This window comes from Tigriopus californicus, chromosome 10 (genome assembly GCF_007210705.1).
Source record: "Tigriopus californicus strain San Diego chromosome 10, Tcal_SD_v2.1, whole genome shotgun sequence".
Taxonomy (NCBI): Eukaryota; Metazoa; Arthropoda; class Copepoda; order Harpacticoida; family Harpacticidae; genus Tigriopus; species Tigriopus californicus.
This window is the reverse complement of record NC_081449.1, coordinates 7,228,578-7,239,947: the sequence shown is the minus strand read 5'-3', so window position 1 is coordinate 7,239,947 and position 11,370 is coordinate 7,228,578. Positions and strand designations below refer to the sequence as shown.

The window sequence follows — 11,370 nt, the reverse complement described above, 5'->3', positions numbered from 1 at the left end:
AGAGCTTGCTTTCGGGAAGTCCTGTGATCAATCAAATCTCGTCATCGTCGGAAGACGATGAAGGTTTCACTGAATTTTACTAGACGCTACAACAAGGAATTTAATCATCCTCGGTAAAATTACAATGAAACATTATGATTCGTCTAATTGTTACCACCGGACCTTTGTAGAATATGTGTTCTATAAACGAATTTCAATATCAAATTGAACTCCGTTATCTGTTTGGGAATAGCAGCAAGAAGAAGCTGCAGTTGAGCTACTTTAAATTATAATACTAGGCCTCAGAAGAGAATTAATTGCATATCATAACATCTGAATCAATTACAAGTGTCTCTCAATGGCAAGAACTGCAAACAAAACATTGTCAATATCTTGCAAATAAAAAAAACTCTATAGCTAACCTAGTAAATGCAGTTGTGTGCCTAAATTTTGTAACAGCTAAAAATGCTGGAAAGAGAGATAAAAAATGACCTGTTTGCAAATTGTGAAAAATCTGTTTTCATTATAACAAGTTTGTATTTAACACCTTTTTGTGCATTTTCACAACCTTTTCCCCATTTTTCTCTACTTAAAAAAAGTTATTCTGACAAAAAAGACAACAGTTTTGTTCGAGTTCTAGTTATTACATTGGTCTAACATGTAACAAAATACGAGTTGAATCATTCCAAAATGTAGTTTCACTAAAGGAAGAGCGATTTCAATTTCAATTTATTACATATTTGCTAAACCCAACGATACTTTCCTCAAGATACGTACATACTTCTTTCCCTCAATCGCCGTTTCTGCATTCAAGAGGTTCAGAGGATAACCAAGCTATTCATAGGTGTCACTGTAATTAATATAATGGTCAATTTTGATTGGAAAAACGATGTTGGATGTTGCAGAAGATTTCTGGTTTGTTTGATTATTTCGGCTCATTTCTAGAAAAGCACCGGGAGTATCGTCCAATGGAAAGGGAAAAAATGAAGAAAAACATTGACATTATACCGATCAGAAAGTATTGATCAGTTCGTTATATGTAAGATGTTTACTAGGTAGCTGAAAAGAGAGATGCTCTACCAGTCTTAAATGAAAAAATAGAGTGCTAACTTCGATTAAGACCAAGTGTGTGGAATTATCTCCTCTACGATCAACGGTGCCAATAAGAGTAAATGTCTTCTATTGGATGTTGTATGGTTTGGGACTCGATTCCATTCATTGAACTAGATCATTTGGCGTCTTGCCAGATCGTTTATTGTTATCCCCATGCTTCCTTCTTCGCGCCTTTTACTCCTTGAGTCGGGGCCACCAAAGAGTTTCGGCCCAAGGTTCGTCTCGGGAGCAACCAACCCGGGGTTCGCTGCGTCATTTACCGTTGGTCCTATCGACGAGAAAGTCTTTGCCACCGCCTGAGTCTGAGGCGGCAAAATTTCGGTGACGGCTATTTTCGACTCCGAAAATTCATGTTACGCTACTTCTTCCCCTCAGTTGCCGTCTCTACATTCAAGAGGTGCATCTAGTTCAAAAGATAGCAAGTCTAAACATACTAATTATACTTACCGTTATTGTGAATGAAACCAAAATACAAACTCATACCACGCTCACTTTACGTTGTGAGAGAAAACATCCATCAGTTTCATTTTTCGTCAAACAACGACAGAAACTCAATTCCCTTATTAAAAGTGATCCATCCGACTTTGTTCCACGTGAGTGGAACTACAATTCTAATCAGAGATGGCCGTTCCAGAAAGTTGGCCTGAATCTCAAATGAGGTGAACCGATTTTGCCACCACCAACATCTGTTCTCAAACAAAAGTTGGCAACAGCTTTTATACCGTGTTCGGACTCGGTTGGAGCTCCACATCAGATGCCATGGCTGCCTTTGAACTCAGACCTTGTTTGGTCCTTTAGCTAGGTGTTAGGGGTACGTACACCTTGCCTTAAGTTTTGACACCAGACGTTCGCTCCCAACGCAGAACTCTATTCATCCGCAAAGATCCGGAGACAAGATGCTTCTGAATGTGGATCTGGCAAATTTGCCCACAAAGTTTTTGACAACTCGGAAAATGGAGTTTCATCGCCACTCTGAGATGATCCTGTCCCTGGTGCAAGATTGGTTAGTGGGGGGAAAGCACACCGACGTGTCTGTGGCCGTTATTGAAGATGGAACGATTTATAGCATAAGGTAATAATGAACGACAAAGGATCGAGTTCTATGGTATACATTGTACAGAGCGCAGTTTAACTGCTTTGGCGGGTACAGTATTTGATTGGTCAACCCAAACTAAAACTTGAGTTGAGGCTCAACAAAAGAAGATTGAATGACCTTTGAACCCTCCTTTGAGATTTCTGAATGCGGGCGACTGTTTGGACTGAATTATGTCTAAATCGGATTGGAGGGGGTTCTTCAAACACACTTGGAGTGTCCGAGTAAGAGCTCTTGAAAGCTAATGGAACTTGACATGTGCAGGATAGATAAGATTGGGGGATCAAGATTTCGGAATCAACCGTTTATAGTCCCTCAAAGGTGCCTATAAAGCGGGGTTTTGCAAGTTCCAGAAGTTTGACCTCAAACGAATCGAAATCTATGGATTTTGAGCCTGGTACTCCTTCCCACTTAAAAGCAAGTCACATTAAAGAATGTGTTTTATGGATTGATTTCTATACGTTGATTCTGTGTTTCAGATGTCATCGGGTAGTCCTGGCTAATGCTAGTCCTTTCCTGGCTTGTCTTCTTGGAGGATCAACATGGCCGTCACGTTATCTTCAAGATGACATTTCTCTTTTGCTTTCTGACGTTTCCAATCAAAACCTGGAACTCCTGATATCCTATTTGTACACAGGAATGGCAACTTTCGACTCTCGCCAGGCCAGATCATCGTTTCTCGAGGTCTTGACATCCTTAGGTGTCAAGACACCACCATATCTGGGAGCGGATGAGAGTTTGGCTGGTTCCGTGGAACTTGATCATGATATCTTGGCGGAGACTGTTGATATTCTGAATGCCACCCTAACCTCAACCACCAACAAAGCGAGCACGCTTCAAGATTTAACGGAGATGACAAATCTTGTCCCTCCCTCTCCTGCCCTCGTTTGTGGTTCATGGCCTCAGAATAATTCATCATTAGCTGTAACAGACAACAAGCAGCCCCATCAGACCAGGGTATTAGGGAAGGACTTTTCGGCAGAGAATTCTGACCACGTACTGGAGGACGAAGAGCCAGGGCTCAAGGGTCCCCCCAAAGCCGCGACTTCGTTTGGTAATGAAGAACATGGATCTTCGATGAAAGATTTAGAACTTTCCACTGTGGATCAGTCAGCCATTTTGTACGCGTTTCCGACCCTAGGCCAGCCAATCGAAGAGCAAAAAGGCGAGAACCCATTTGAAGTCCGCCACCGTTATGTTCATAATCATACTCATCCTCATCGCGATTCCAAAAACTCGATGTCGGACGAGGTCGATTTGGAGAGGGAACAAGCGTCTCCGATTTCGTTGACTTCTTCATGTTCATCTTCGAAAGAGAATAATGATGCTGATTTGCATTTCATTATGGACGACATTCAAGTGGAGCGATTGAAAAATTCAAAGTTGGAACAACATTCATCCGCAAGTCTTTTCCCCCTTTCCGAGAAGGAGCTTTCCAATTCAAATGGGGTTGATCAAGATGAAGACGAAGAAACTGGGGCACTAACCACCTCAGCCAACGGTTACACAAAAGCAAGGAGCAAGCGCCGGTTCCAATGCAACCAGTGCGGCAAGTATTTCCCTTCCAAACATTATCTCGGTTTCCACGAAACTAGTGTTCATTCTCGAATTAAATCTCACCCATGTCAAGAGTGCGATAAAGTGTTCACGGGTGACTATTATCTGCGTCAACACGTGCGTCGCATGCACTCAGAAAGTCGGCCTTTTGCGTGTCACAATTGCTCTTCCAGCTTCAGTGTGAGATACGACCTCGTCGTCCATATGAGGACGCACGAGGCTGTAAAACAATTCAAATGTGATTATTGCGCCAAGACCTACGCTACGCATAGAGCGCTCAAGGAGCATGCTCGCACCCACACGGGTGAGAAGCCGTTTGAATGCAAGGAATGTGGCAAGAAGTTTGCCCTCCCCAAGACACTCCGAGTCCACTACCGTCAACATTCTGGGGAACGTCCCTATCTGTGCTCCCATTGTGGAATGACTTTTGTGCAGAACTCAACGCTCAGAAACCATTTGCGACACCATCATCAGACAACCAAGAATTCCCGAGACCACGGGGATGGTACATGCAGTGCTACGACGACGAGTCGAGAGGCCGTCGGCAAACCGACAGGAACTTGAAACAAAGATTTCAATCCTCCTCCCCCAAAGACCACGTGACAAAATGGAGGATAATCTTTTCCCATTTCCTTCAACTCCAGAGCTCCTCCAATGAGAAGCAAGCAACACTCTATCGTCTCCTTAAAGCTGGAAATGGCTGTTTGCGAAAAGTACTCTGGGAGGGCCAAGAGGGTGATGGTGAGGTTGGGGGAGGGAGAAGAGAAAGAGAAAAGCAACAAGAAAACAAGAAAGAGAATCAAATGATCGCACCATAATTCTTCCTTGTCAGATTTATTAAACTGCAAATCCCAACAAAAGGAGGCAGGGAGCGAAAAAACTTGAAACGGTCTTGTGCTTTGTGAGCTCTCCAACATTCCTACTCCTTTTTTTATGGAACAAGAGCGGTACTTACAGCCTTTGGGGCACGTTGTACCGCGTAGTTTGGAACAATGAGTGTTGAGATGCCAAGAAAGAAGAGGAGGCAAGGAAAGAGAGGACCAGAGGAAGAGGAAGAAATTCCATCTCACCAGTTTGTAAATGGCTATGTAAGGATCTCAATTGATTGTTCCGTCTCTTTTCCGCCTTTGGAGGCATTGCTCTCGCTCTCTGCCGCCTTCTTCAATGGTGAGCCTGGGGAATCGAGAGGACCCAAGAGCTTTGAGTGGAAAAGCCAATTGCTAGTGTTAACAGTCAGCCAAATTACAGAAAATTGTGATGACGACAAAAGTTCAAAATAGTTCTATGTAGAAAAAATTGGCGCTCAATTCATCAGAGCTTCTATCCTAGTTGTTTTATTCTACTGAATTCCCGATCATGCGATTGGAGCTACAGCCATCTGGCCTTGAGGGCCTTTTGAATACTCCCACTAGAGTCAGTATGGAGCACCATTTAATCATTTGAATATGTCGCTCGTCCAAGATTTGGAGACGGTGGATCTTGTCTACTCTCAAGTGTCTCTTGTGATCCTCTCTTATTAGATCTGAGATACCCCAAAGACCTCTTTGAGGGGACACTATCATGACCATCAAGGCAGAGGGCCAAATTCCCCAACTTCGGTGGTGATCCATGGCGTAAGACGCATGACAAGAATAGTTTGTCTTTTGACCAGATCAACTTGGTCCGTATGCGTTTTCCTCCCTCTCTCTTTGGGCACTTGGTTGTGGCATTGTTCCATAGCAAGTTTCGAATTCCAATTCGACCGAGAGAACATGGACGGAATCTAATAGACAAGACTTGCGAGATACAAACACCTACATTTTGATGCCAGTGAAAGACAAGAAAAATCCAGAAGTCCAGGCGATCTTGTAGTTTGACATTTGAATATGCCACCAACCACCGAGCGAGCCTCAACTTTTATCAAACTTTGTCGCCATCTCTCCCCCTCTCTCTCTCTTCTCTCTCTCTCTCTCTCTATCTCTTCCATTCGCTCGCCCCTCCAATATTGGTGATGGTTTGGTTGGGTCTTGTCTGTCCCTCGTCATCGAAGTTCCTTTGTCGTGGTGATGAATTGGAGATTTCAGACGACAGACCTTTTTTCGAAAAGAGGAACCTGAAAAATCCATTTACCTATTTAGGGCATCACTCCTTTCGGCTTTTGCTTTTGCCTTGTCAAATGTTACGAACATGTGAGTTCGAGCGACCCCAACCGAAATTATATCAAGTACCGTACTACAACTCTCTCCTGTTCACACAATCGAAATGAGGATGATGCGCTTCTTGTCGGCTTTGGGGCAGGAGAGCTGATGAGGTCCACAGGGAACACCGTGGAAAGCGGTTCCAAGTCACGTTCTGACGAATGCTCCGGAGAAAAGAAGAGAGCTTGGCGTACGTTCACTCGTTATATGAGAAAAAAGACATCCACTCATCTAGCCCATAACTTCTCAGCTTTGAGTGCAGGAAAATTAGCCACATGGGTAAGGAAACTGAATCCCTTGTCAGGTCCGACTCAATGCCTACCCACACTGGTACCTCGACAGACATTCAATGGTGCCGATGCCAGGGGTGTGTCGTTACTGGATCATGATTTGTTAAAAATTGCCATTCGCCAACCATAAATTTGATCATGAAGAATCAATGGTATTTTTAATTGGGGTGGACATCCTTCTGAAAGCGTATCTTGGCATTAATGTTTTATGAAACGTTGCCTGAATGATCTCTTGGTTTTAGACCCGTTTCTAGTTGAGTGATAAACCCTCTCATGTCAATATTTGCCTTGCTCCTTTTTCCAATACGAGCTAAGTCCGTTTATCCATTGAGAAGATTAATCAATGACACAACCTCTAGGCTTGCCAATGCTGAGCTCGAACTTTTGCATAATGTTTGAAAGGTAGATCATGTTGCATTGCAGAGTAGGAACAAAATATCTCAAAAGGAAATGTCGCGCATCAGAATGGCTTTGCCGTTCTCGGTACCACTTACATATCTGAAGTTGCAAACTCGAAAGAAGAAAATGTATTCATTGAAAAGGACGACGGAAACTAGAAGGGTTAGGGAACACCACCAAGGGAAGAACGTAGTATGAATGAAAATCCATCTTACTCTCCTTTAGTTGTACCTTATTTCAGTTTTCAGAGAGCCAAGATGTAAAGGAAGATATTCTTTATGCAAGAATTTCAGTGCGTACCAGGGGACTCTCTTGCACAACAGTTTGTCGCTTAGCCATAAACCACGATATGAATATCAACGTGGCCATTTCCTATGACAACTGATCCTTTCGCATCACATTCACTCGCATAGCACCATTTTCTTTTGGGTTGACAGACGAAATGGATCGCTCGATCATTAAGCAGTGAAAGTGTAGAGTTGGATTTCTTTTCATGATGGTTCAAATACCTAAATCCCCCTAAAATAGGAAACTTTCCCCACTTCAACAGAGCATTGAATAAATATTGACGTAAGTAATTGCATGTTGTGAGTATTTGCACAATTACTACAGTAGGAGTGTTCGGAATCGTGAAGATGCTGACCAAACAGATGAGTCTGAATAGGGAGATACTCGTATTGGAGTGAAGTTCTACTACACGTATCGGCCAAGCCATTGCTTGGGTCAAAATATATGTTGGCACACTTAAGGGTACTTTTTGAAATCATGATGTTAGGAAGATTAAGAATGTATGAACAGCCAGTTAGTTTGTTGATGAAAAGGGAAATATTATCTACGTTATGACACAATTTCTTAAAAGACAGTTTTAGACATTTTTTGTTGTGGTTTTCACTTGGCCATCTTACTTTCAAATCTAAAATATATCGATCGATTAGTGTTTAGCATTTGAGATTGTCTATCACCTCGTAACATTTCAAATTTTTTTTAAACTATATGACTCAAGAACTAATCAAACAGTAAGTTTCAAATTTCAGAGCAGGATGCCCAAGCGACAGAAGTATGTACCAGTAAAAAATCTACCTTTCTTTATTTTTTTTCCCAACGTATATTACGTATACATTCATAAGAAAATTTTCTCCCTTCTTTCTATGTACTGGATCCCCTTAGCATCTTGGCAGGCTGATTTCAAAAAGTATTCATAAACGTGCAAGCATTTATTTTTACCCAAGTAATGGGTTTGAGGAGACGAGTCCGCCTATGAATGAATGAGAGAAGATAGGAAAATCCCGACCTTGAGGGAACAGCCTTTCTTACGTTGCCTAGAGCGAAACATAATCGAATTGTCCAAAATGGCATGAATCTCATGAGTTAATTTTTTTTCTCCTTTAAGGTAAGATTTGCCGCAGTTTTTGGCCATGTTCTATTCTCCAAATGGATGAAACAAATCGCTTAGATTCGGCTTTGTTACGGTTCGCTGCCACTTGCTTGCCGAAAATTGCCAACCCTAGATTATTCTGTCCCTTTGACAAATTTCTCTGGATTGAATCTTGGACGGATGCCATGATGAACCACTGAATGGGGTTTATGTCATCCTGATCCCCCAGTCTTTTTATTGTCTGCCTTGACTTCACTGAGGCTTTGGAGCTAGAAGAGCGAACAGAGCGAATGACGAATTGTTTCCACTTCTTATTCTAAACGAGTAGAACATTGGAGCAATTTTACATTTTGGTCCTTTGGGTCGTCCTCGCTCTTGATACTCGAAGGAGTAAGTTAAAAAAAGGAAACTGGCCAAACTTGTGCCGGAATTTGCCCAAAAGCTTTCACATCAGGCACCAGTTAGTTCCTTGTTCCATGGGTCATGTCATGATACAAATCCTCACTATTCTATAGCTGAAGTAGAAAGTACGCACTAAAAGCTTGTGTAGGATCTGAACGATCTGGACCATTCGGGATGTGTTGCTCTGCCGCCTATACGAGACCATTAGAGTACCGGCTGTTCCAAACGAGGCTAGGCATTTTTCATCACTTTCCACGACCCGGTACATTCATCCTATACATAACATACCATCATAGCACACTCCAAAAGGGGGTCTTGTGTTGTGCATCATGTACTACTACAACTTCTAATCTGTTCACACATGTCGGTCGGTTTTGAAGAGGGCTCGAGATATCGCAAAGTAAGATCAAATAACATGACTCTCTTTAGGACGGCAAAGACGCACTCGTGCTTTTCTGGCTAAGCTCGTCCACATGATTCTTATTGATAAGTCTGTGCGTGTGGTTTAGTGTAACCAAACACATATAGAATTGGGACGGGGTAAAAATATGCTAAAATAGATTGTCGATAAAATTGTCGTTAAACTACTGACTTTTTGTCTTTTTATATTGTTACAAGAGTTAAAGCAAGAAAAATGTACTCAGAACTACTCAAGACTGTCTTTAAAGGCCCGATAACATTATTCACAACTCAAACCTGCCATCTTAAGGTTGGGCGGCTGATGTTTTGAGCAATGGCCCGGGTAGGAATTGGCCCTGATAAACACTTTCAATGCCATGTTTAGAGCTGTACAAACACATGTAGGGTAAATATATAAATAGATTCAGTCATGTGTAATGCAGGGCATCATTTTCTCTTTTTGAATTACATAATTAAAAGTCAAAGGTCAACGAATCTTTCGTGATGTTAATAAGTTCAATAAGGCTATATATGTTGGTAATGTTGTTGGCCTCAATCTTTACGCTCTCATCGTTCCCCCTCACTTTTCGCCGAAGAGTTTTAAGAGGTTGTGTTGTTTCTTATTTCACAAGAGCCGGTGAAGATCAGCGTATGCTCACGAGTGTACACACCAACTGGTTGCCAGAAATCATGAGAGAGTTTTCAATTTCGCGTCAATGGCATTCAAGATATCCTGCCCCGTGGACCATGGGACGATATCGGCCTTCATCTCTGACTGTTTGTCTTCCAGGAACTGAACCAAAGGATGCCCTGCCCGTGGGAATACAATGTCACCCGCTCTAAGCCTTAAGGCAGGGCATACGTCGTTCCGATTGTCTCCGCAATATCCGACGAAATCCACTTTCCGTCCACTATTCTTCTCTAGTTTTTCCACGTATTCAAATAATGCCTGTCCTTTACAAAGATTTCTAAAGCTTAGTGGGCAATGATCTTGAATTTGCCATGGTGACACGACAAGTTGGCCTTGAGGGTTAATCTTTGCTGGATTGACCACAATTTCATCAATTAGGTGAGCAACACCGAGGCTTTTCAACGAATGTTCCAATACCACCGAATTATTGTCAGTTACAATCATGATTTTGAAGCCCAGTCGTGATCTCACTTCCTCTATAAGCGGGATCATTCCTGGGGACATGTACTTGAAATCTACTTGGTTTAAGATATCCTGAATGGTTTTGCCCTTTTTGAAGACTAGGCTGAAGACGTCGTTTTGATAGTCAACAATGTCCTTCATGTACATGGATGGTTTGGGTAGATCCCCAGGCTCTGTGAACTTGGCACACCATCGGAGAATTGTCTCTTCCGGGACATTGGTGATCAGGGTATCGTCAAAGTCGAAAGCTAACACGCCTTGAACTTGCTTCATCCTTCACAAGCACTGCTTCAGAACTAAGATATGAGTGCTGAAATGATGCTTTGAACGCTATCTCCACAGTGAGGAGCTCAATGAACGATGATTACTGTGAACGTTAGACTATTCCTTCTGGATGTATGTGCATGTAGATGTAGAGAGTGGATTCGGCAAGCAGCTGATTCGAGGAAAGAGCACCAACAGATAAAGCCGTTGTGGGCGCTCTGTCTTACTCGCTATGGAAAGACCGGTTGCTTAACATTAATTGCCCTTGACATTTCTCTTGAGGCTCTTCATTCATATGACGTGTGAAGTAGATTTGTGGTCATTGGCTGATCCGCCAGATCACAAGAGGACGAGAAAATTGCTCATGTGTTGTCTAGAGGGTAATGACTGCTTTCCCCACACTTGTTTCTACTGTAAGAAATATGAAAAGGTTCTTTTCAGCTCAAAATAGTTTTCCCTCAATAATTCTTCGATTAAATCTTAAAGTCAACGGTGGCTCCAGACATGCGTCATGTCGTCATAATGAAGAAGAATCTGAATTTACAAGGCTTTGCACAGAGGGATTATTTTTCAAGCCGAATACACATTCGTAGGTGACAAATGCCCTCATATATATCTGTAAATCTACTAATAGTCAAATAACACATCTGTTGTAATAAAAATATTAATTTGCAAGATTAATTGCCGTTTTGAAGAATAGGTCTACAGTCAAGCAGTCTAAGAGTCAGTGCGAATAAGGTGAAAAGCTTCACCCAAAATGTCGTTGGTTCAAATCCCGGTTCCGGAAGTGAATATCTTCAGTCTCAATGCTATTTCTAGACCCTTATATATCAGGGTCCCCGTCCATTTTTGTGACTTGAATAAAAATATTTTTTGTCGCCAAAAAACAGTTTCTACGTATTTGCCCTTTTTGCATATTTGTTCTAAAAATGTTGTTTTAGTTGAAATCAGAACTTTCTTGGCGTTAGCATTGCTTTCAAAGTTTGAAATCAAACGCTGCCGCCAAAATAAAGACATGTAAAGCTGAATTTTGAACAATTAACATTAATTATTAAGTTCTGCAGACCAAACGTACTTCATCCCATTATTATTATGAGCAGCATACCATGGTTGAGAAATAAGTAGAAACAGAATTGAAAAGAGCCAGTTTCAAGTCCAAAGAGACAAAC

General features: G+C 41.9%; 2 protein-coding genes across 2 annotated transcripts; one reads left to right on the top strand and one right to left on the bottom strand.

Moving 5' to 3' along the window:
* Positions 1-1,532: 1,532 nt before the first annotated feature.
* LOC131889070 (zinc finger protein ZFP2-like) lies at positions 1,533-6,781 on the top strand. The gene is made up of 2 exons (XM_059238068.1): positions 1,533-2,164; positions 2,665-6,781. Exons 1-2 carry the CDS (start codon positions 1,989-1,991, stop codon positions 4,304-4,306), a joined length of 1,818 nt encoding a protein of 605 aa, XP_059094051.1. The 5' UTR covers positions 1,533-1,988; the 3' UTR covers positions 4,307-6,781.
* A 2,438-nt stretch (positions 6,782-9,219) lies between these two features.
* On the bottom strand, positions 9,220-10,469 carry LOC131888078 (probable phosphatase phospho1). Its single transcript, XM_059236863.1, has one exon. The coding sequence runs from the start codon at positions 10,208-10,210 to the stop codon at positions 9,473-9,475; it is 738 nt and encodes a 245-aa protein (XP_059092846.1). The 5' UTR covers positions 10,211-10,469; the 3' UTR covers positions 9,220-9,472.
* Positions 10,470-11,370: the final 901 nt, after the last annotated feature.